Raw genomic sequence first — 25,982 nt, 5'->3', positions numbered from 1 at the left:
ATTTATTTCTCAGATGCTATTTGGGGTGCTGACAAAATGCACATCACATTTTGGAAATCTAACTATTCCTTCTTTGAAGGTCACCGTTTTGACAGCCTCGGAGATTAATCTAACCATTCATGATATGAGTTGGTGTGGCACAGCAGGTAGAGTGCTGTACTGCAGGCCACTGAAGCTGACTGTAGATCTGCAGGTCAGCAGTTCAAATCTCATTACTGGCTCAAGATTTCAAGATATCAGAGTTGCCCCCACCCTCCTTGCCTTTTGTAAGCTCCTTAAAACCCACCTCTGTCATCAGGCATGGGGGAACTGATACTTTCCCTCCCCCTAGGCTTATAAAATTTATGCATGGTATGTCTGTGTGTATGATTGGTTTCTTAAATTGGGGTTTTTTACATTACTTTTAATATTAGATTTGTTCATATTGTCTTTTTACTGTTGTTAGCCGCCCCAAATCTATGGAGAGGGGCGGCATACAGATCTAATACATAAATATATAAATAAATAAGATTGACTCAGCCTTCCACCCTTCCGAGATGGGTCAAATGAGGACCCGGATTGTGGGGGCAATAGGCTGGGCTCTGTTAAAAAAAGTGCTATTGCTAAAATGTTGTAAGCTGCCCTGAGTCTAAGGAGAAGGGCGGCATAACAATTGAATAAATAAATAAATAAATTTGCATCCATTTAGTGAGTTGTTAAGACCACTGGGAGGTTTATCTGTAGGTAAATCCTTCCATTCCCCATCATCTGGGCAGAACTGAAGAAGGTTCTTCCATGAGAAGCATAATGTCTTCAAAGAAAAACCAGAAGTCAGGTTGGAAAAAAAAAGAAACCTTTGGGGCCCTGGGTAAAACTACTTAGCCAACATGATCTGTGACTTCTTAAGTGACAAAACAGTTCCATTGTTCGTGACAGTTCTAATCTGGAATCTCTTAACAACGAACAATTATTTCCTTATCAAATCCACTTTTTTTTAATCAGGCGCTATTAACGTCAACTCTTAAGGGGCGGGAACAGCTCAGAACAGCACAGACCTAAAGTACAAAAGAAAAATGCAGAGACAGGAACATTGGAATATAAAGTGCAGCTTTTCTCGCATAATTGAAATGCAACGTTCATTGCGAATCCGCCTTTCTCTGCATCCTTGAACAGGCGAGATAGGTGGTATCGCTCGAACACTAGGAGAGAATCAAATTAGTCCAGAATATAATTTAGTGCAGGAAGGTGCATATTAATTTCTAATAATGGAGTTATAAAAGTGCTATGCTAATTTAACATTATAGAATAACTCACCGAGTCATTCCAAATCAAATTTAATTCCGAGACATAAATTATGGAGATTAAACAAAGACAGACCTATTTCTGCACTTTAAGGACCTTGTTCCTGCTAAGCTTTCTCTGATTTCTGCCAAGAGGTGAAGAAATGCCCTCAAGGTTACTACGGAGGCCATAACAACTTTAAAAAAAAATGTCCTTTTTTCAAATTGAAGGATCTATGTGTCATGTGTCAAAGGAAATATTTGGATGTTGAAATCTGATTGGATTGGTTTCTGCAACACTCCGCGGCCTGCACTGGCTGCCGATCAGTTTCCGGTCACAATTCAAAGTGTTGGTAATGACCTTTAAAGCCCTACATGGCATTGGGCCAGAGTACCTCCGGAACCGCCTTCTACTGCACGAATCCCAGCGGCCGATAAGGTCCCACAGAGTTGGCCTTCTCTGGGTCCCGTCGACCAAACAATGTCATTTGGCGGGCCCCAGGGGAAGAGCCTTCTCTGTGGTGGCCCCAGCCCTCTGGAATCAACTCCCCCCAGAGATTAGAACGGCCCCCACCCTCCTTGTCTTTCGCAAATTACTCAAGACCCACCTTTGTCGCCAGGCATGGGGGAGTTAGGATATTCCTTCCCCTAGGCCATTACAAGTTATGCATGGTAAGTTTGTGTGTATGTTTGGTTTTTATAATAAGGGTTTTTAGTTGTTTTATTAAATTGGATTGTTACATGTTGTTTTTATCATTGTTGTTAGCCACGCCGAGTCTGCGGAGAGGGGCGGCATACAAATCCAATGAATGAATGAATGAATGAATGAATGAATGAATGAATGAATGAATGAATGAATGAATGAATGAATGAATAACAGATTGTACCCACAGGTCCTACTACAATATTTTTGCGTCAGTATCAAAATGCAGTTGTGAACAGGGAAATGTAGGTATGGGTCGCTCCCAGTTCAGCCTGGTTCTAAGAACCGGTAGCACCAGTGGTAGAAGTCTCCCCCCACCTGCCTGGAATGTATTGCGTGCACGCGATTTGTCGTGCCTCTGTACAAATTGATGGTGAGACCACATTTGGAGTACTGTGTACAGTTCTGGTCACAGCACCTCACGAAGGATATAATGTACCTGGAAAAGATGCAAAAAAGGGCAACAAGTATGATCAAGGAAATGGAGCCCCTCCCTTATGAGAAACCAGGTTGCAACGCTTTGGTCTCTTCAGCCTTGAAAGACAGCGTTGAAGGGGTGACTTGATGGAAGTGTATAAAATCATGCATGGGATAGAAAAGGTGGATAGGGAAAAATTATTTTCTCTATCACACAATACTAGGATGAGGGGGTCCTCCTTAAAGCCCATAGGTAAGAAAGTGAGGACAAATAAAGGGAAATATTTCTTCACCCAGAGGGTCGTTGGTTTATGGAATTCACTTCCAGAAGAGGTTGTGACAGCTGTCAGCTTGGATAGCTTCAAGGCAGGATTAGACAGATTCATGGATGCCAAGTGTATCGGTAGTTATTGAAACAGATGTCCAAGTGCCGCCTCTATGTTGGTTAAGGCAGGCAGGGCTCCCTTGAGTACCATTTGATGGGGGTCAAGGGAAAGGGAGGGTTTTGCCTTCTCTTTCTGCTCAAGATCCCCATGGACAATTGGTGGGCCACTGGGTGACACTGAATGCTGGACTCGGTGGCTTTGGTCCGATTCAGCATGGCTCTTCTTCCTTTTTGAAAAAATAGTTTATTAATTTTCACATTTAAAAAATAGGGGTGAGAAGGGAAGGGGGTGTGGGTCAAAAGAAGTAAAGGTGATAGTTTATTGATTGATTGATTGATTGATTGTTAGAGTTGGAAGGGACCATGCGGGTCATCAAGTCCAACCCCCTGCCTAAGCAGGAACCCTATAGCATCCCAGCCAAATGGCAGTCCAATTTCCTCTTTAAAATGTCCAGAGATAGACAGGTGTTTACATCATTGTGAAAGTAATTCTGAAATATATGGATAATTATGAATGATAAAAGTAATTATCTTGCAAGAAGAGTTACATTTCGTAGCAACAGATACATAGTGTATTTACAACAGACATAAAGTATATGCATATAATATATATTAACTAGTAACTAACTAACTAGTAAGTAAAACACTGTTATAACAGACCCTGAAAAAAGAAAAAAAGAAATGGGGAAATCAAAAAAGAAGTATAGAATAGAAAAAGACAAGTATAGAAAAAAAGAGAGCGGGTAAAGAGAATCTGCATGATCGCAGACGTTTGTAGGATATGCGACATAATAGTGCGTTGGAGTAGTAGGTGTAGATGGTAAAAAAATATAAAAAGTTAATATAAAAATAGATTAGGTTAGAAGTAGTTAAAGAAATAGAAAATTATGTTACAAATATTTTATCTTTAAAGTCGAGTTGGTTATTGTCGGTGTTTGATCGAAATATTTAAATATGTTAAAGTCGGTTATTGTCGGTGTTTGATCGAAACTTTTAAATATGTTAAAGTCGGTTATTGTCGGTGTTTGATCGAAACATTTAAATATGTTAAAGGGTTAAATAAGGTCTAGGAGGGAAGTGTTTTTAATAGGAAAGTGAACAGGGGGAAAGATCAAAGGCAACATGAGAAAATATTATTTTACTGAAAGAGTAGTAGATCCTTGGAACAAACTTCCAGCAGACATGGTTGGTAAGTCCACAGTAACTGAATTTAAACATGCCTGGGATAAACATAGATCCATCCTAAGATAAAATACAGGAAATAGTATAAGGGCAGACTAGATGGACCATGAGGTCTTTTTCTGCCGCCAGTCTTCTATGTTTCTATGTTTGGATTACTTATAATAGTATATAATATTTTCATTTAGAGCAGTCAAAGATGGGGTGAGTTTACTAATCTTAACAGGTAAAGGATTGGTATTTTTTTGCTGCAATCCATTGATACCACAATGATGAACATAGAAACATAGAAGTCTGATGGCAGAAAAAGACCTCATGATCCATCTAGTCTGCCCTTATACTATTTTCTGTATTTTATCTTAGGATGGATATATGTTTATGGCTCTTCTTATGTTCTTATGAGCGTGAACCAGTAGTAAAGGGTTTTTGAAACCCCCACTATTGGTCTCATAGCTGTGAGAATTGCGGGTCATTGCGGCACTGAAGATTTGAAATCCTACAAACCACCTTGTAAATGTGCTGCAAATTCTATTAACTCAGTTTTCTGAGTTAGAATTCACTTCCAACTCCACCCTTTCTATTCATTTTCAGAAAGGGGGAAGAGCCGTTGTGGTACAGTGGTTAGAGTGCAGCATTGCACGCTAACTCCATTCACCGCCAGGAGTTCGATCCTGACTGGCTCAAGGTTGACTCAAGTGTTCCATCCTTCCGAGGTGGGTAAAATGAGGACCCAAGATTGTTGGGGGCAAGAGGCTGACTCTGTAAACTGCTTAGTGAGCTCTGTAAAGCAGTGTGAAGAGGTATATAAGAATAAGTGCTCAGTGTAAACTATAACAGGCTCGATCCCCAGGAGCAATCTCCAGAGAAAATGTACTCTAGGAATTTTGTGGAAGAAAAAGAAGGTTCAGGAGGGAAGTGTTTTTAATAGGAAAATGAACACAAGCATAAAGGGGCCCAATCTGAGGTTAGTTGGGGGGGGGGGGGGGGAATCAGAAGCAACATGAGAAAATATTATTTTACTGAAAGAGCAGTAGATGCTTGGAACAAACTTCCATCAGACCTGGTTGGTAAATCCATAGTAACTGAATTTAAACATGCCTGGGATAAACATATATCCATCCTAAGATAAAATACAGGAAATACTATAAGGGCAGTCTAGGTCAGTGATTTGCAACCTTTTTTGAGCTGCGGCACATTTTTTACATTTACGAAACCCTGGGGCACATTGAGCGGCGGGGGGGGGAATAAAAAAAGTTTGGACAAAAAAATTATCTCTCTCTCTTCCTCCCCTTCGCTCTATTTCTTTCTCCCTCCCTCTTTCTCTCCCTTCCTCTTCCTTTCTCTCTCTCTCCCTTTCTCTTCCTTCCTCTCTTTTGCTCTTTCTCTCTCCCTCCCTACCTCCCTCTATGTCTTTCTCTCTCTCTCCTTCCCTCCCTCTCTTTCTCTCTCTTGTTCTCTTTCTCTCTCTCTTGCTTTCTTTCTCTCTCTTGTTCTCTTTCTCTCTCGCTTGCTCTTTCTTTCTCTTGCTTTCTTTCTCTTGCTTTCTTTCTCTCTTGCTTTCTTTCTCTCTGAGCTTCGCAGCACACCTGACCATGTCTTGCAGTACACTAGTGTGCCGCGGCACACTGGTTGAAAAACACTGGTCTAGGTGGACCATGAGGTCTTTTTCTGCCGTCAATCTCCTATGTTTCTATGTCTCTAAGGTGAAGATTTATTTATTTATTGATTTATTTAATTAATTAATTAATTGGATTTGTATCCCGCCCCTCTCCGAAGACTCGGGGCAGCTTACAACATGTAAAAACAATACAATTCTAAAATCCAATAATTAACTAAAAGCAACCAGTCTAAATCCCCAATTTAATTTAAAAACAGACATTCCAATCCGCCAACATACTTTCCATTCAACATTTCACCCATAGCCAGGGGCTGATTATTATTATTATTTATTAGATTTGTATGCCACCCCTCTCCGTAGACTCGGGGCGGCTTACAGCAATGATAAAAACAATATATAATAACAAATCTAATAGTTAGAGTCTTAAATAACAATAATACATTTTAAAAGGCTAAAAAGCAAGAAACCCCAATATATTAAAAACATACATACAATCATATCATACATAAAAAACTACATAGGCAGGGGGAGATGTTTCAGTTCCCCCACGCCTGACGACAGAGGTGGGTTTTAAGGAGTTTAGTGTCCCCAGGCCTGTCGGCACAAGTGCGTCTTCAAATTCTTACAGAAGGCAAGGAGGGTGGGGGCAGTACAAATCTCTGGGGGGAGCTGATTCCAGAGTGCCGGGGCCCCCACAGAGAAGGCTCTTCCTCTGGGCCCCTCCAAGCAACATTGTATAGTTGACAGGACCTGGAGAAGGCCGACTCTGTGAGATCTCACCGGCCACTGGGGCTCATGTGGCAGAAGGCACTCCCGTCAGTAGCCTGGTCCAATGCCATGTAGGGCTTTATAGGTCATGACCAACACTTTGAATTGTATCCAGAAACCGATCGGCAGCCCATGCAGCCTGCGGAGGGATGGCTCCTTCTTAGTAGTTCCCAGAGTATATGTGAGAGATGCAGAGAGCAGACAGCTTAGCCCTGCACGATTCTTTCTTTGTGTGGAAACAACAAAGAACTTAGCTTGGAAGAATCGCCACATGTCATTCGTGGTTTTTGAGGCTGACAGTGGATCAAAGCATAAAACCAGATTAAAAAAAAAAACCCAAGGAAAGCCTGTAATGGAGCCAAAAAAACCTCCATCACACCCCAATCCCGCAATTACCATTAACTAATCCTATTTGCCTGGGAAGAAGCCAGAAGAAGAAGGAACAGACCAGCATTTTAACTGAATCGACTGTTCAATGGCTCCACGGGAAAGGAGAGAATCCTTTTTAGAAGGAATTCTGCAGCTTTTGAAAACTTGGGATCCCAAAGTTATAACGGGATTGCAAAGCTTGTCAGTCGAGCCACCAACTTGATTTAACTGTCTGGAGAGGACGAGCAGGAACGATTCCGACTTGGTGAGAAAGATAAACATCACTGTCACTATTTTATGCTTAATTTTTACTGTTCGTGTATCTTGTAATTGCTGGGAGAATTTATCCTGTCACTGTTGTTCAGGTGGTGCAATTTCCAAAACAAATTCCTGCTGTCATAGAAATGTGGCTTTCAAGGCACAAATTGACTTGTTTTGAAAAGGTGGTGCATTTATTACCATACACTAAAGTGTCAATGAACTGCACAAGAAGTTGACAAGTTGAGGAGAAGTTGACAATGCCTGTCAATTTTTTTTTTGATGCCTGTTGTCATTTTGACTACCAATTCCTTTCAAAGGAATTTGAGGGTTTAGAGCAGTGATGGTGAACCTTTGTTTTGCTCAGGTGCCGAAAGAGTGTGGGCATGCGCTATTGTGGATGTTTGAGTGTCCACACCCATAATTCAATGCCTGGGGTGGGCAGCTTCCCCCACCCCTGGAGACCCTCTGGAGTCTGGAAAAGGCCTCTTTCCCAACTTCTGATGAGCCTAGTAGGTTCATGTTTCACCCTCCGCAGGCTCCAAAGCAAAATCTCCATTCTCTCCCTGCTCCTGGGGAAGGACACTGCAAAATCCCCATTTCCTCCCTGCTCCTGGGGGAAGGATACTGCAAAATCCCCATTCCCTCCCTGCTCCTGGGGGAAGGATACTGCAAAGTCCCCATTTCCTCCCTACTCCTGGGGAAGGATACTGCAAAATCCCCATTCCCTCCCTGCTCCTGGGGGAAGGATACTGCAAAAACTCCATTCCCTCCCTGCTCCTGGGGGAAGGATACTGCAAAAACTCCATTCCCTCCCTACTCCTGGGGGAAGGATACTGCAAAGACTCCATTCCCTCCCTACTCCTGGGGGAAGGATACTGTAAAACCTCCATTTCCTCCCTGCTCCTCGGGGAAGTATACTGTAACAACTCAATTCCCTCCCTGCTCCTGGGGGAAGAATACTGCAAAATCCCCATTCCCTCCCTACTCCTGGGGAAGGATACTGCAAAAACTCAATTTCCTCCCTGCTCCTGTGGAAGGATACTGCAAAATCCCCATTCCCTCCCTACTCCTGGGGAAGGATACTGCAAAATCCCCATTCCCACCCCACAGTGGTGGTATTTTCCAGTTCTCCGAATTACTCAAAATTTCCGCTACGGGTTCTCCAGAACCGGTCATAACCTGCTAGGTTTCACCCCTGCCCTAATCTAAGGCAAACCAAACAATATGGGGGAGAACCCAAATTTTTCATGCAAGGAAAAACCCAACAGGAAATCAAGGACTCATCTGTTATTCTTTGATAGTCTACGGATGCCTCCCTCCGTCTAATGACAGGGCCTGCCCTAACGTTGCGCGGATCTGTATTCATACGCTGTCTAAACTGAAATGCGAAGCCACACAGAGATAAAACGGACCCTTGCATCTACCGTCACGGTATACTCGGAAAGAAAACAAAGAGAAAAATGGTTAACACCTGAAAGCTGCCGAGAAGACCGACAATGACACCCCAGACCTTAAGTGATAAATGTTGCTGATACCGCCTCGGAACGGAATCCAGCTCTTTTTTTTTCCTCCCTTCTTTTTTTCCATAGCTATATAAAACGTTGCCAAGCTAAAGGGATTTAAAACGCTTTGTCAGAATAATAAGTAGATATGACAGGCACAAGGAATAGGCAGAATAATAAGTCTGTTGTATAATGGCAGGCATTGTGATGACAGGTGTGCTTGAAAAGCTTGGCTAGATAATAAATGCGTTTCTCCCTTGTATTGGGATGGAGGGGGGAGGAAGGATGAGAGAATGCTTTCCACTGTTAATATGTTCAGGCTCGCACAATCCCTTAAGAGAGCTGTCGGGAAGGAGCAGCGAAAAGCTCAAAGCTGAACTTACCTGGGTAAATGGGAAGTGTCTGAGCTGGCACAAGGAAAAAAGGTAGCACTGGCATGCAACCAGCGAAAGAGACCCTTAGGGTTAGCTATAGGAAACTGTGCCCCTTCCCAAATCTCGTCTGTCATTTATTTTTATTTATTTTATTTATTGGATTTGTATGCCGCCCCTCTCCGTAGACTCGGGGCGGCTAACAACAATAGTACAAAACATCATGTAGATCCAATACTAAAACAATTAAAAAACCCTTATTTGTAAAACCAAACACCCCTACAAACAAACATAACATGCCTAAATTGTAAAGGCCTAGGGGGAAAGAATATCTCAGTTCCTCCATGCCTGACAGCAGAGGTGGGTTTTAAGGAGTTTACGAAAGGCAAGGAGGGTGGGGGCAATTCTAATCTCCGGGGGGAGTTGGGTCCAGAGGGCCGGGGCCGCCATAGAGAAGGCTCTTCCCCTGGGGCCCGCCAATTCATGTCAGAATGGCACAGCCCTGGCAAGGATGGATATGTGGTTGGAATGAAATCCGAATTCCCAAGGAAGGAGGGGCTGCATTGCAGAGGACCAAGAGACAGCAAAGTTTAGGTAGTTTGGCTGGGAGGCAGCGAGTTACCGTATTTTTCAGAGTATAAGACGCACCTTTTTACTCCTTAAAAGAGCCTGAAAATTCAGGTGCGTCTTATCGTATCCTAAGATTTTTATTAATATTGTTTCTTCATTGCTTATAGAATAGAATTTTATTGGCCAAGTGTGATTGGACACAAAAGGAATTTGTCTTGGTGCATATGCTCTCAGCGTACATAAAATAAAATATACATTTGTCAAGAATCATGTGGTACGACACTTAATGATTGTCATAGGGGTCAAATAAGCAATGAAGAAGCAAGATTAATAAAAATCTTAGGATACAAGCAACACGTTACAGTCATACAGTCAACATGGGAGGAAATGGGTGATAGGAATGATGAGAAAACCTAGTAGAATAGAAGTGCAGATTTAGTAGAAAAAAACTTATTTGGAGAGAGTAACAATGAAAGTCTGACAGTGTTGAGGGAATTATTTGTTTAGTAGAGTGACGGCATTCGGGGGCAAAAACTGTTCTTGTGTCTATTTGACCCCTATGACAATCATTAAGTGTTGTACCACATGATTCTTGACAAATGTATCTTTTTCTTTTATGTACCCTGAGAGCATATGCACCAAGACAAATTCTTTGTGTGTCCAATCACGCTTGGCCAATAAAATTCTATTCTATTCTATTCTACTCTACTCTTAATGTAGCTTTTTTTCAGCCCTAATTAGATGCTAACGATCTTCCCAGCTCTTACCTTGCAGGCTTTTTCATTGTTTCTCTCCGTGAAGAATGTTTTCCAAGCCCTAAGTCTTTGCAGGGTTTTTTTCATTGCTCTAACTTGCTCCAAATAAGTTTATTTCCAGTCCTATCCAGGTTCTAACAATATTCCCATCTCTTAGCAGCTTGCAAGCTCTTTCATTGTTACTCTCTCCAAATAAGTTTTTTTTAAGTCCTAAGATAAAATACAGGAAATAGTATAAGGGCAGACTAGATGGACCATGCATAGCTAGAGGTATAACAAGCAGGAAGAGGGAGATTGTGATCCCCTTATATAGAGTGCTTGTGAGACCACATTTGGAGTACTGTGTTCAGTTCTGGAGACCTCACCTACAAAAAGATATTGACAAAATTGAATGGGTCCAAAGACGGGCTACAATAATGGGGGAAGGTCTTAAGTATAAAACGTATCAGGCAAGACTTAATGAACTCAATCTGTATAGTCTGGAGGACAGAAGGAAAAGGGGGGACATGATCGAAACATTTAAATATGTTAAAGGGTTAAATAAGGTTCAGGAGGGAAGTGTTTTTAATAGGAAAGTGAACACAAGAACAAGGGGACACAATCTGAAGTTAGTTGGGGGAAAGATCAAAGGCAACATGAGAAAATATTATTTTACTGAAAGAGTAGTAGATCCTTGGAACAAACTTCCAGCAGACATGGTTTCTGCCGTCAGTCTACTATGTTTCTATGTTTTTCTGCCGCCAGTCTTCCATGTTTCTAACCAGGGGATAAATTAATGTGATGAATCTGACCAGACTATGGATGCTAGCCAGATGAATATCTAGTAGGCAGAATTTTTCCCTATTTTCCTCCCTAAAAGCTAAGCTGCATCTTATACTCCAGTTTGTATTATACTCCGAAAAATATAGTAAGTAGGATCCTCTCTAGCAATTCTCAAAGTCTTCTTTCTTTCTTTCTTTCTTTCTTTCTTTCTTTCTTTCTTTCTTTCTTTCTTTCTTTCTTTCTTTCTTATATTTCTATGCTGCCCTTTTCCTTAGACTCAGGATGGTTCACAACAAAGATTAATACAAAACATGTAAGAAATCTAAATGAAAATACACTCTAAAAACCTCAATACTTAAAATAATAATAATAACAACAACAACAATAATAATAAGACGATTGGACAGGGGACGGAAGGCACTCTAGTGCGCTTATGCACGCCCCTTACTGACCTCTTAGGAACCTGGAGAGGTCAACCGTGGATAGTCTAAGGGTAAAATGTTGGGGGTTTGGGGATGACACTACAGAGTCCGGTAATGTGTTCCATGCCTCAACAACTCGATTACGAAAGTCGTAGTTTTTACAGTCAGGTTTGGAGCGGTTAATATTAAGTTTGAATCTCTTGTGTGCTCTTGTGTTGTTGGGGTTGAAGCTGAAGTAGTCGTTGACAGGCATTACGTTGCAGTATATAATCTTGTGGGCAATACATGTTTAAGGCGTCGTAGTTCTAAGCTTTCTAGGCCCAGGATTGTAAGTCTAGTTTCGTAGGGTATTCTATTTCGAGTGGAGGAGTGAAGGGCTCTTCTGGTGAAGTATCTCTGGACATTTTGGAGGGTGTTAATGTCCGAGATGCGGTATGGGTTCCAAACAGATGAGCTGTATTCGAGGATGGGTCTGGCAAAAGTTTTGTAAACTCTGGTAAGTAGTGTGAGATTGCCGGAGGAGAAGCTACGTACGATTGGGTTAGCAACTCTTGGAGCCTTTTTGGTGATGCTGTTGCAGTGGGCTTCTGACAGGTTCTCCCGAAATTCACCAGCTGAATTTTACCCCTGGGTGAGGAGCAATAAAAGGAATTGTTTGAAGGAACTTCAGGATGTCTTTCTTGGTCCGGGAAGTCCGACAGGGTGTTTTAAATCAGCCCTTGATGAAGTGCAAGGGATCCATTGTGAAAAGAAAAAGCCCCCGCTCTATTGTCAGAAGAGCAAATAATCTATTTCTCCAAACACCCAATAACATCTACCCAAGTACTTTCAAGGGGCTTCTTTGCTGGTCTAGCAGCTTTCTCTTACCCTGATGGTTCCGCATGGAGTCGTTGCTGTTTATGTTCTCTCTCTCAAATTGCATTTTCAAAGCCCCCCACAGGCTGGTGGCCAAATATTCTTGCTATCACATTGGAGCTCAACACGTCAGACAGAGAGGGCTCCATGCTCTTTCTACAGCTCTCTCCCCATAAAATATAATAAACTAGTACAATGTTAAGAACCTAAGAAGAGCCATGATGAATCGGGCCAAAGCCCATCGAGTCCAGCATTCTGTGTCACCCAATGGCCCACCAATTGTCCATGGGGATCTTGAGCAGAAAGAGAAGGCAAAACCCTCCCTTTCCCTTGACCCCCAACCGATAAATATTTTTGTGAAAACAGCCGTGTGTTGATGAAACACTGGGGTGGCTTATTGGTGAAGAAGAATGTCTGTAGCTGGTTCTACTGGTTGCAGCCCTGTTCCTTAATCTCTATGGTGGCTTCCTACTGGAATCCCAGCGACCGATTAGGTCCCACAGAGTCGGCCTTCTCCGGGTCCCGTCAACTAAACAATGTCGGTTGGCGGGCCCCAGGGGAAGAGCCTTCTCTGTGGCGGCCCCGACACTATGGAACCAGCTCCCCCCAGAGATTAGAACTGCCCCTACCCTCCTTGCCTTTCGTAAACTTCTCAAAACCCACCTTTGTTGTCAGGCATGGGGGAATTGAAACATCTCCCCCGGGCCTATATAATTTATGTATGGTATGTTTGTAGGTATGTCTGCTTAAAAATGGGGGTTTTAAACTATTTTAGATTTTAAATTGTATATTAGTGTTGTGATTCAGTCTGAGGCTCCTCAGGGAACGGCTGGAACTCTGCCGGCTCCATGCTCAGAGGGGGAGGACGAGGAACAGGAGGAGGAGGAGGACCAGGCAGACGGGGAAGAGGAATGTCAGGACGAGGAGGGGGTCAGCCTGAGACCCCCGGGGGGGAGCTCTCCCCAGCGAGTAGCCTGGAGTCATTAGATGAGAACGCACAAGCCATCATAGATATGAGGCAGAGAAGGGCAGCACAAAGAAGGGGACAATTAGCCAGGTATTTCCATCCCTAATAGGCAACAGCTGGGTTTGGGTGTTGTTCTCCTCAGAAAGGTTGAAAAGACAGGCCCGCCCTTCCTGTATTGTGGAGAGTTATCTTTTGGGAGTCCTGTGACCTTGCTTCGATCCTTGGCGTCTCTGATTCTGGCTTGTGGCCTCGAAGGCTGAAAACTTGGGGGAGGCGTGGGTTTAATTATCTACAGTGGTGTGTGTGCCAGCAAGAAGCCTGTTGTATTGTCTGGCCGTCGTGACTCTTCTGTGAAGCTTCCTAGCATTCCAGTTTGTAAGAACAGTTTTTGTTATCTGTGTTTGTTTTCAAAGAAATAAAATGACTTTGCTTTTTACCAGCGTGTCTCTTTTTAGTTGGTGTTGACGTCTGGGGGAACCCAGACAGAACAATTATTAGATTTGTTATGAATTGTTTTATTGCGTTGTGAGCCGCCCCGAGTCCACGGAAAGGGGCGGCATACAAATCTAATAAATAATAATAATAAATAATAAAGTAAGTAAGTCAATGGGCTGCCACAGGAAGATCAAGGCATTGGGGTAATGCAAGGAAGCCGATGCCTTTAGTAGGATTTGGTAGGATTCCCTCTGTTGTGATTCCGTCCGAGGCACCTCAGGGAACGACTGATCTTCTGTCGGTTTCCTGCTCAGAGGGGGAGGATGAGAAACAGGAGGTGCAGGCAGACGAGGAGGAGGAATCCCAGGCTGAGGAAGAGGGGGAACAGCCAGAGGCCCCCGAGAGGGAGCTCTCCCCAGCAAGCAGCCTGGATTCCTTAGAGGAAAATGCACAAGCAATAATCGATCTGCGACAGAGAAGAGCAACACAAAGAAGGGACCAATTGGCTAGGTACTTTCAGCACTAAAGAGGCAACAGCTGGGTTTGGGTGTGGTGCTTTCTGGAAAGGCTAAAAGGCAGACCCACCCTTCCTGGCTTGTGGAGTATTATCTTTGGGAGTCCTGGGACCTGGCTGTGATCTTTGGCGTCTTGGAATTCTGGTTTGTGACTTTGACTACTGAAACCTTGGGGGGGAAAGGTGGGGGTCTTATGCTCTACAGTGGTGGGTGTGCCAGCAAGAAGTTTGCTGTATTGTCTGGACATCAGGACTCTGCTGTAAAGTCTCCTAGCCTGCCTGTTGGGAAGAACAGGTTTTTCTCTGTGTTTATTTTTCAAGCTATAAAGTACTTTTGCTTTTACCAGCGTGCCTGGCTGTTTTTTCCAGTTGGTGTTGAGGTCTGGGGGAACCCAGACAGAACACCCTCAAAGAGACAAGTGCCTAAATTTGTACAGACTCCAAGATGCTCCAGGGAAAGTTGCTTTCTGTTGATGGGGGGGGAAAGCAGAGGAATTTAACTGCCAACAGTGGCATGTGGGACTATTACTTCTTTCTGCTCTATTAATGAGCTAGTGCTGGCGGCTGAATTTGGGTGCCAAGAAAAAAGCAATCTAAAAAAAAAAATACAAAGAGTTGTTTGCCAGGAAACATTTGGCTGGGCATCTGGAGCAAGAGCCTCAAGTTGTCCAAAAGCAATAGTTCACATCAACAGAGAAGAAGAGACCGTGTGCTCAGCAAATTTATCTCAGACATTCAACATGGAATAACTGAAATAAGGTATCTCATCTGATCCTCCATCCATCGTCTATTCATTCATCTACCTAGGTCCATCCACCCATCTGTCTACCTATCTACCCCTTCCATCATCTATCTATCCATACAACATGAATGAAGGCACCTGTTCTGTCGGGCTCTCTGGTAGACTTCTCCCAACAATTCACAGGTACAAATTTCAGACACACACACACGTTTGAAAATTCAAAACAATGTTCTTTATAATGAAAACCCCTTATCAGTTCTGTGATACTTAGCTTGCAGCTGTGAGGCAATTCACAGTCCTTCTTCTTTCACAAAGTGAAACACACTTTGCTCTGGTTTAGTTTCAAAGTGGGGAAAAATCAGCACACAAAAGGTCAAAGTCAGTAAAGCAGTCACGAAACACAACAATCAGATAATCCTCCACAATGGCCAAACCCACAGGCTGCTCTTTATAGCAGCCTCACTAATGACCCCAGCCCCACCCAACCACAGGTGGCCTCATTTTCTTTGATAATAATCTCTCAGTTGTTGCTGCCTATGCATCGCTCTCCGCATGCGTGGCTGTATCATTAACTCTTGTTCCGAATCCAAGGAGGAGCTAGATAATTGATCTCCTTCTGAGCTGTCTGCCACACTCTCCTCCTCCCTGTCACTCATGTCTTCTTGGTCAGAGGAGCCTTAATCAGCAGATTCCCCCGGGGGCAAAACAGGCCTGCAGCATGTGGATGTCTCCCCCACATCCACAGTCCTTGGGGCAGGAGCTGGGCCAGAGCTAACCACAACAGCACCCTTCCATTTAAGAGCTGTTGTGGCAAAGAGGTTAGAATACAGCATTGCAGGCTCATTTTGCTGACTGTCAGCAGTTCAATTCTCACTGGGTCAAGGTTGACTCAATCTTTCATCCTTCTGAGGTTGGTTAAATGAGGACCCAGATTGTAGGGGGCAATATGCTGATACTTTAATCCTGTTAGAGAGGGCTTTGAAACATTATGAAGTGGTATATAAGTCTAAATGCTATGGCCCTTCCTTCCTTCCTTCCTTCCTTCCTTCCTTCCTTCCTTCCTTCCCTCCTTCCTTCCTTCCTAATTCAGTTTTGCAAGCTAATTGTGCCAACTGACAGCAGTTTGATTCTCACTGGCACAAGGTTGTCTCAGCCTTTTTATCTTTCTGAGTTTTGTAAAATGAGGACCCAGATTGTTGAGGGGCAGGTTGCTGACTCTGTAAACCACTTAGAGAGGGCTCTAGAGCATTATGAAGCAATATATAAGTCTAAGTACTATTGCTATTATTATCATTCAGCCATCCATCCATCCATCATCCCTCCCTCCCTCCCTCCCTCTCTCATACCAAGATCCAGGCATCAAAATGTTGAATAACCATTATAATATAACCTCTAAAAGATCTTGGAATCAATGGGGACGTTAAGGAAGACAAACACAGGCAAGAGGTTCTGTGCTGAACAATTTAGGGGAGTATTTTTCAAACTTGACAACTTTAAGATGTGTGGATAATTTCAACTCTCCAAATTCCCCAGTCAGCATGCTTGAGTCTACGCATCTGATAGGTGGCAAGTTGAAAAACACTGGTTCAGGGCATGAGAATTCAGTTGTCGTATTTGTGAGCTTGTTCCCTTATAATCCAAAAAAACCCCACAACACAATCAACACAATCTGCTTGGATAGCCCTGCGGCATTCATGTTTCCCAATCTTCAAAGGAAGTATAAAATAGGAAAAGGTCCAATAAAAAAGGTAACACAAAACTTAAACAACACTCCGTGGCCTGCATTGGCTGCCGATCAGTTTCCAGTCACAATTCAAAGTGCTGGTCATGACCTTTAAAGCCCTACATGGCATTGGACCAGAGTACCTCCGGAACCGCCTGCTACCGCACGAATCCCAGCGGCCGATAAGGTCCCACAGAGTTGGCCTTCTCCGCGTCCCGTCGACTAAACAATGTCGTCTGGCGGGCCCTAGGGAATCAACTCCCCCCGGAGATTAGAACTGCTCCCACCCTCCTTGTCTTCCGTAAATTACTTAAGACCCACCTACACCGCCAGGCATGGGGGATTTGAGACATCTTTCCCCCAGGCTTATTATAATTTATGTTTGGTATGTATGTGCTGTTTGGTTTTTAATTATGATAGAATTTTAATTATGATAGAATTTTAGTTTTTTAATATTAGATTTGTGCCATTATAATACAGTGGAACCTCGACATACGAGCAGCTCTACTTACGAGCTACTCGAGATAAGAGCTGGGAGGGGAGCGACATTTTTGTTCGCCTCCCGAGCTCACATTCGGGATACGAGCGCCAAGGAGCTGTCTCCTGAAGCCGAACGCTAACTTCCGCTTTCGGCTTCAGGAGACAGCTCCTTGGCGCTGGTATCCCGTGTGTTTTAAAAGGTTGCAGCCGGCCTGGGGGGCTCGGGGGGGTGCTGGCAAGCCCCCCAGGCCGGCTGCAACCTTTTAAAACACGCGCGCCGCTTCGCAGCTCTCTGCTGAATCCGGAACGCTAACTTCCGCGTTCGGATTCAGCAGAGAGCTGCGAAGCAGCGCGCGTGTTTTAAAAGGTTGCAGCCGGCCTGGGGGGCTCGGGGGCTTCCCCCCGAGCCCCCCAGGCCGGCTGCCACATTTTAAAACACGCGCGCTGCTTCGCAGCTGTCTCTGAACGCTAACTTCCGCGTTCGGCGGCAGCGGGTTTTTTTGATGTTGCACGGATTAATTGACTTTACATTGTTTCCTATGGGAAACAATGTTTCGTCATACGAGCGTTCCGACTTACGAGCCTCCTTCCGGAACCAATTAGTCTCGTAAGTCGGGGTTCTACTGTATTGTTTTTATCGTTGTTGTGAGCCGTCCCGAGTCTTCGGAGAGGGGCGGCATACAAATCTAATAAATTATTATTATTATCATTATTATTATTGTTGTTGTTGTTGTTGTCGTCATCATCATCATCATCATAAACATCTCCAAAATAAACAACAAAACCCACCAACTATGTACCAGTATGGAAATCAGATGGGGGAATGAGTTGTTCAATGACCACAACAACAGCCATAAAGAATGTTCCATTCATTTATCTGTCAAATTTAGGGCCCACCCATCTTGTTCTCTTCCCAACTTATCTAATGTTGGAATCAGAAGGGAACAGCAAAAAAAGCATTTAAACAATCGGTTCAGCAGGTGGGTTGGACTCATGCCAGGAAACGAAGGAGCTCAAAAGAGTCAGTATCAGAATATGGCAAGACATAGCTATCAGATACTGTATTTCGGGATTATAAATGAAACACGTCTTGCAACATATTTGCATAAGATTGGTTCATCTAACTGATGTTTACAAAGGGTTTGCAACGCTCCTGGCTCTATTTACCAAACCATGCAGAAAGGAAGGTCTTCTGCATACAAACTGAGAACCCTCCACAATTATCTGCATTGTTTTTTTCAAATGGGATGTATGTATGTATGTATGTATGTATGCGTGTATGTATGTATGTGTGTATGTATGTATGCGTGTATGACGCGTCACACTGCCTATCCTAGAGGTCAAAGGAGGCTTTCCTGGCAACAAACTCCAGGATCATCTAAATAAAAGAAGGAAAGGAAAGAGCAAGGGAAAGGAAAAAGAAGAGGAAAGGAAAAAGAAGAGGAAAGGAAAAGAAAGAGGAAAGGAAAAAGAAAGAGGAAAGGAAAAAGAAGAGGAAAGGAAAAAGAAAGAGGAAAGGAAAAAGAAGAGGAAAGGAAAAAGAAAGAGGAAAGGAAAAAGAAGAGGAAAGGAAAAGAAAGAGGAAAGGAAAAGAAAGAGGAAAGGAAAAAGAAGAGGAAAGGAAAAAGAAAGAGGAAAGGAAAAAGAAGAGGAAAGGAAAAGAAAGAGGAAAGGAAAAAGAAAGAGGAAAGGAAAAAGAAGAGGAAAGGAAAAAGAAAGAGGAAAGGAAAAAGAAGAGGAAAGGAAAAAGAAAGAGGAAAGGAAAAAGAAGAGGAAAGGAAAAGAAAGAGGAAAGGAAAAGAAAGAGGAAAGGAAAAAGAAGAGGAAAGGAAAAAGAAAGAGGAAAGGAAAAAGAAGAGGAAAGGAAAAAGAAAGAGGAAAGGAAAAAGAAGAGGAAAGGAAAAGAAAGAGGAAAGGAAAAGAAAGAGGAAAGGAAAAAGAAGAGGAAAGGAAAAAGAAAGAGGAAAGGAAAAAGAAGAGGAAAGGAAAAAGAAAGAGGAAAGGAAAAAGAGGAAAGGAAAAGAAAGAGGAAAGGAAAAAGAAGAGGAAAGGAAAAAGAAGAGGAAAGGAAAAAGAAGAGGAAAGGAAAAGAAAGAGGAAAGGAAAAGAAAGAGGAAAGGAAAAAGAAAGAGGAAAGGAAAAGAAAGAGGAAAGGAAAAAGAAGAGGAAAGGAAAAAGAAAGAGGAAAGGAAAAAGAAGAGGAAAGGAAAAAGAAAGAGGAAAGGAAAAAGAAGAGGAAAGGAAAAGAAAGAGGAAAGGAAAAGAAAGAGGAAAGGAAAAAGAAGAGGGAAGGAAAAAGAAGAGGAAAGGAACAAGAAGAGGAAAGGAAAAGGAAAAGAAAAAGGAAAGGAAAGAGAAGAGAGGGGAGAAAAGGGAAAAGGAGGAAAGGAAAGGAAAAAGAAGACCAGCCAAGTCTTCCAAAGAACCCAGTAAGATTATATAGGCAGCAATTTCAAATGCTCTGCAAAAGCTCTGACAAAAGGAGCTGCAGACAATGCCACCTCCTGACAGCTGATTATCCATCATGGCAATTGAGGCAACACAAGATGCATCGCCATCATCACCGCACACACAAATACAAGTGGCTTTGTTGTCCCCTGCCTGTCACAAAAGAGTCCCAACAGGCCCGCAGCTGGCCCAATAATTTCCCGGTGGGTGTATTCAGAAAGGGCTGCTACAGGTTCCCTAAGAACAACCAAGCTTCAAGGCAACTAATTGTCACATCAGCCGATCAACTCACAAGACTGTCTCTCCAGCTTTCATCAGACGTAACAGGCAGCCATCCAGCTACATATGGTGGCCCAGCAAAGCTGTTAGCAATCACCAGCTTTGCCATACGGCAGCGGTCCAAAAAACCTGCTTAAATAACGGTGTCCGGGTTGGCACAACCGCGATGTTTTCAGTCTTGCCTATTTAAGATCAGGCACAATATGGAATGTTTAAATTAAAAACTGTCAAGGAGCGACGCCGACAAAGGAAGGGAAGCGAGGCTTATGGAGGGAGGGAGCCTGCGAGCTCTAAGCAGGGTTAAGAATTTGAGCTGCCCATAAGGCGGCAGCCTGCGAAGAGGAAATTGCGCAAACCAACCGGCACAGAGAGCAGAACCTTGAGTATTGATCCATGTAGCCAGTATTTCGCAAATGTCACCTCCCGCCTTCCCTATGTTGTGCTTCCGTCTGAGGCCCCTCAGGGAACGGCTGATCCTCTGCCGGCTTCCTGCTCAGAGGGGGAGGATGAGGAACAGGAGGTTCAGGCAGATGGGGAGGAGGAATCTCAGGCTGAGGGAGAGGGAGGACAGCCAGAGTCCCCCGAGAGGGAGCTCTCCCCAGCAAGCAGCCTGGATTCCTTAGACGAAAATGCACAAGCAATCATCGATCTCCGGCAGAGAAGAGCAACACAATGAAGGGACCAATTAGCCAGGTACTTTCAGCACTAAAGAGGCAACAGCTGGGTTTGGGTGTGGTGCTCTCTGGAAAGGCTGAAAAGGCAGACCCACCCTTCCTGGCTTGTGGAGTATTATCTTTGGGAGTCCTGGGACCTGGCTGTGATCTTTGGCGTCTTGGAATTCTGGTTTGTGACTTTGAATACTGAAACCTTGGGGGGAAAAGGTGTGGGTCTTATTCTCTACAGTGGTGGGTGTGCCAGCAAGAAGTCTGCTGTATTGTCTGGCCATCAGGACTCTGCTGTGAAGTCTCATAGCCTGCTTGTTGGGAAGAACAGGTTTTTCTCTGTGTTTATTTTTCAAACTATAAAGTGTTTTTGCTTTTACCAGCGTGTCTGGCTGCTTTTTCCAGTTGGTGTTGAAGTCTGGGGGCACCCAGACAGAACACCCTAACAGCAGCAAGTTCTGGGCAAATAACAGCTTTGGGCTTCGGTTTCCCCATCAGCAGCCTCTTTGATACCAGGCAAGTTGCCTCTGAATCAGGTGTGGGTTCTAACTTACATCGCTGCCTGTTTGATTCTCCCCGTACTGTGTACGGAGTATTTTTAAAAAATTGATTTTTTTAAAGCCATGTGCAGCACTAGAAATTCAACTTCTGTGCATGCGCAGAAGGGGAAAAAAGTTAATTTTTTTTTTTTAAGATGGGTGAGCAGTGTGGTCGGGCGGTAGGAAAAGCAAGTAGGATGCTTGGCTGCATAGCTAGAGGTATAACAAGCAGGAAGAGGGAGATTGTGATTCCCTTATACAGAGCGCTGGTGAGACCACATTTGGAAGACTGTGTTCAGTTCTGGAGACCTCACCTACAAAAAGATATGGACAAAATTGAATGGGTCCAAAGACGGGCTACAAGAATGGTGGAAGGTCTTAAGCATAAAACGTATCAGGAAAGACTTCATGAACTCAATCTGTATAGTCTGGAGGACAGAAGGGAAAGGGGGGACATGATCGAAACATTTAAATATGTCAAAGGGTTAAATAAGGTCCAGGAGGGAAGTGTTTTTAATAGGAAAGTGAACCCAAGAACAAGGGGACACAATCTGAAGTTAGTTGGGGGAAAGATCAAAAGCAACGTGAGAAAATATTATTTCACTGAAAGAGTAGTAGATCCTTGGAACAAACTTCCAGCAGACGTGGTTGGTAAATCCACAGTAACTGAATTTAAACATGCCTGGGATAAACATATATCCATTGTAAGATAAAATACAGGAAATAGTATAAGGGCAGACTAGATGGACCATGAGGTCTTTTTGTGCCGTCAGTCTTCTATGTTTCTATATGGATGGGGGCTTCGTAGTTGGCGGGAGGTGGGAGTAAAACCACCCACCGACTCCAATCTCTGACACTCATCTATTCCAGCTCTTCCCGTGTTGCAGGATGCTTAGAAACCTGACTGTAAGAGCTGCACTTAATCCGTTTCATTCAAAACTCTTTAGAGTCGAGCAGGGCCATTTGATATTTTTTATGAACTCGCTGCCTCTCGTTTGATGGGGTTTTTATTATCTGTTGATTTGAAATTTTACAGGAGGGATAAGCAGCAGCCAATCAAGGTAGAAATGAAACCACTGAGATGATATCTCGTTGCTACCCACCCGTCAAGTGCCCAAACTAGCCTTCAGCCCCCTGAGATTCTCAGTCCTTAATTTAAACTATTGAAATAGTTTAATTTAATAGTTTCTTGTTGGGTTGAAACATTTCTCTGCTTCTTCAGTCTAAGAGAAGAGGAAGTAAGGATTCCAGGTGGAATTTTTCAGCATGGTATAGCACAGGCACGCATGCTAGTTATTTAGTTATTTAGTTATTCAGTTATTTAGTTATTTGTTTGTTTAGTTAGTTAGTTAGTTAGTTAGTTAGTTAGTGTTGTGGTTAGCTCTGGCCCAGCTCCTGCCCCAAGGACTGTGGATGTGGGGGAGACATCCACATGCTGCAGGCCTGTTTTGCCCCCGGTGGAATCTGCTGATGAAGGCTCCTCTGACCAAGAAGACATGAGTGACAGGGAGGAGGAGAGTGGGGCAGACAGCTCAGAAGGAGATCAATTATCTAGCTCCTCCTTGGATTCAGAACAAGAGTTAATGATACAGCCACGCATGGGGAGAGCGATGCATAGGCAGCAACAACTGAGAGATTATTATCAAAGAAAATGAGGCCACCTGTGGTTGGGTGGGGCTGTTGTCATTAGTGAGGCTGCTATAAAGAGCAGCCTGTGGGTTTGGCCATTGTGGAGGATTATCTGATCCTTGTGTTTCGTGACTGCTTTACTGACTTTGACTTTTTGTGTGCTTTACAGGTCATAACCAACCATGTTGGAGCTGAGCTAGGGCAACAGCTCATGTGCCAACAGATATGGCTCCAAGTGCCACCTGTGGCACCCATGCCATAGGTTTGCCATCACTTACCTTGGTTGTTTTTGAAAACCTATGTTTTTTTCTGCCATCCCAGAAGCCTTGAGGACTAAGATTATGATGGTACCAGTCAGCTGAAATACATTGGCTTGAAGGTGACAATTTCAAAGTTATTCAAACGTTTGTCTCTGCTAACAAATGCTTAGCCCTGCACATTTATCAATAAAAATCAGAATATCAAATACAAGCTGCATGCAAACAATCTAAAAGGTGACCCACACTCTGTCAAGGACCTTGGTGTATTAATTTCAAAAGATCTAATCCCCAGAGTTCAGTGTAACAACATTGCTAAAAAGGCATTAGGAGTTGTCAACCTAATTTTACCAAGTTTTCTCTCCGGTAACACTAGGGCATACAAAACCTTTGCCAGACCTATCCTTGAATACTGCTCACCTGCCTGGAGCCCAGACTGTATTTCGGACATTAATACATTAGAAAGAGTCCAGAGTTATTTTACAAGGAAAGTACTCAACTCCTCTGCTCGCAATAAAATTCCTTATTCCAGTGGACTTGAAATTTTAGGACTGATAAACCCGAACTATGCCATCTACATTCCAACCCAAGCTTAGTACACAAGATCATCTACCTTAATGTTCTACCTGTTAACAACTACTTTAATTTCAACCTCAATAACACTAGGGCTATCAATACATGCAAACTAAATACATTATGCTCTAATCTTGATTGCAGAAAATACAACTTCTGCAACAGAGTAATAAATGTTTGCAATATGGTCCTGTTGTTAGTTCCTCCAACCCGCATACCTTTTACCTTAAACTGTCTACCGTGGACGTTACATGTCTATTAAGAAGTTCCTAAGTTATCCTACTGACAGTATCCCTATCCTACTGTCCCCATTTGTATGTACTCGTTTTATGTGTTTATGGCTATGTTTTCCTTCTTTATTTTATTTTATTTTATTATTTATTTTATTTATTTTATTAATTAGATTTGTATGCTGCCCCTCTCCGTAGACTCGGGGCAGCTAACAACAGTAAAAAGACAATATGTACAAATCTAATATTAAAAATAATGTTAAAACCCCCCAATTTAAGAGACCAATCATACATACAGACATACCATGCATAAATTTTTATAAGCCTAGGGGAAGGGAATATCTCAATTCCCCCATGCCTGACGACAGAGGTGGGTTTTAAGGAGCTTACGAAAGGCAAGGAGGGTGGGGGCAACTCTGATATCTGGGGGGAATTGGTTCCAGCGGGTCGGGGCCGCCACAGAGAAGGCTCTTCCCCTGGGTCCCGCCAAACAACATTGTTTAGTCGACGGGACCCGGAGAAGGCCAACTCTGTTCGCTGGGATTCGTGCGGCAGAAGACGGTCCCGGAGATATTCTGGTCCGATGCCATGAAGGACTTTATAGGTCATAACCAACACTTTGAATTGTGACCAGAAACCGATCGGCAACCAGTGCAGACTGCGGAGTGTTGGTGTGACATGGGCATTATTGGAAGGCCCATAATAGCTCTCGCAGCTGCATCCTGCACGATCTGAAGTTTCCGAACACTTTTGAAAGGTAGCCATATATATCCATTTATTTGTACCATTTTCCCCATGTGTCCTGTTTCCTTGCCCTTGTTGACAAATAAAATAATAAACAAATAAAATAATAAACAAATAAATAAAAGGACCAGCCAACTGATGGTCCACAGAACCAAGTTCTGACTTGGTAGAACCAGCTGCTCTGCCAGTTGTCTTATATTTATATATCTGTTCTGAAGGAGGGAGGTATGAATCCACCATGCACTTAGTCACTCTTCAAAATATGTATTCCAGTCTGACTGCCTGTTGCTAAGCATTTAGGAAGGAGTACAAGCACTGGGCTCATTTGAGCAACATTAAAGTTCAACTCACCAAACATGTTCCCGATATGTCCGTTTCTGGTGAGAGGTCTCAGTTCGTTTTTCCCCAGAGCAAACTGTTTGTAGTTATCCCAAGCAAACTTCATCATCTGTAAAAGAAAAGAAGTAACGGGTACTTAGCTGGGTATCTGGTTTTTTTCAGACGACATCTGCGCATCCCTGTTTTTCAAGGATAGAGTGAACTGATGTGCAAAGAGACAGGAGGCATCCAAATATGCAAACACAAAGCCAGAGAAACGATGATTCTGTCTTACTGTTGAATTCTGGATGAAATTTATCCAGCAATGAATTTAAATTCACAAATTAGCAAATTAGAGGGTGATTTTTCTGTGGGCTTCTGTGTGTGTGTGTGTGTGTGTGTGTTCACTGCCCGGAACCCATGTGTGCATGGATGGAGCTTCACTTAGTTCTGCGGCTTTGTTCTAAGGTTTTAACGTCTCCTACTTAGTTGTTCTGAAGAGTTTTGCTTGTCCTAGGTTTATTCTTAAGATGTCTTTGTGTTATAATTACAGTGTTCCCTCGATTTTCGCGGGGGATGCATTCCGAGACCGCCCGCGAAAGTCGAATTTCTGCAAAGTAGACACGAGGAAGTAAATACACCATTTTGGGCTATGGACAGAATCACAAGCCTTCTCTTAACACTTTAAACCCCTAAATTACCATTTCCCATTCCCTTAACAATAATTTACCATTACAGTGTTCCCTCAATTTTCGCAGGTTCGAACTTCGCGAATAGCCTATACCACATTTTTTCAAAAAAATTAATTAACAAATACTTCGCGGTTTTTTTCCTATACCACGGTTTTTCCCACCCAATGACGTCATATGTCATCGCCAAACTAATATTTTTTGCAAATAAATAACCCCAAAAAAAAATTGTTAATAAATAATTATGTTTATAAATATCAGGATCATTAAGTGTCTTATTCAATGGTGAGTACCAGTAATAATGGTAAGTAAATGGTTGTTAAGGGAATGGGAAGTGGTAATTTAGGGGTTTAAAGTGTTAAGGCAAGACTTGTGATACTGTCCATAGCCAAAAGTGGTGTATTTACTTCCGCATCTCCACTTCGTGGAAATTCGACTTTTGCGGGCGGTCTCGGAACGCATCCCCCGCGGAAATCGAGGGAACACTGTATTACTGGTACTCACCATTGAATAAGACATACATTCATTCATTCGTTTATTGGATTTGTATGCCGCCC

General features: G+C 43.1%; 1 protein-coding gene across 1 annotated transcript in view; it reads right to left on the bottom strand.

Annotated features, from left to right (window-relative positions):
• MAN1C1 (mannosidase alpha class 1C member 1) overlaps positions 1 to 25,982 on the bottom strand; it is a 227,143-nt gene that overhangs the window by 99,444 nt on the left and 101,717 nt on the right. Inside the window, exon 2 of the mRNA XM_070764245.1 lies at positions 24,770 to 24,866. Within this exon, the coding sequence (XP_070620346.1) occupies positions 24,770 to 24,866 (97 nt within the window). The remainder of the gene's footprint in view (positions 1 to 24,769; positions 24,867 to 25,982) is intronic.

Source organism: Erythrolamprus reginae, chromosome 11 (assembly GCF_031021105.1).
Source record: "Erythrolamprus reginae isolate rEryReg1 chromosome 11, rEryReg1.hap1, whole genome shotgun sequence".
In the NCBI taxonomy this organism is placed as follows: Eukaryota; Metazoa; Chordata; class Lepidosauria; order Squamata; family Dipsadidae; genus Erythrolamprus; species Erythrolamprus reginae.
This window is presented reverse-complemented; position numbering and strand designations above follow the sequence as displayed.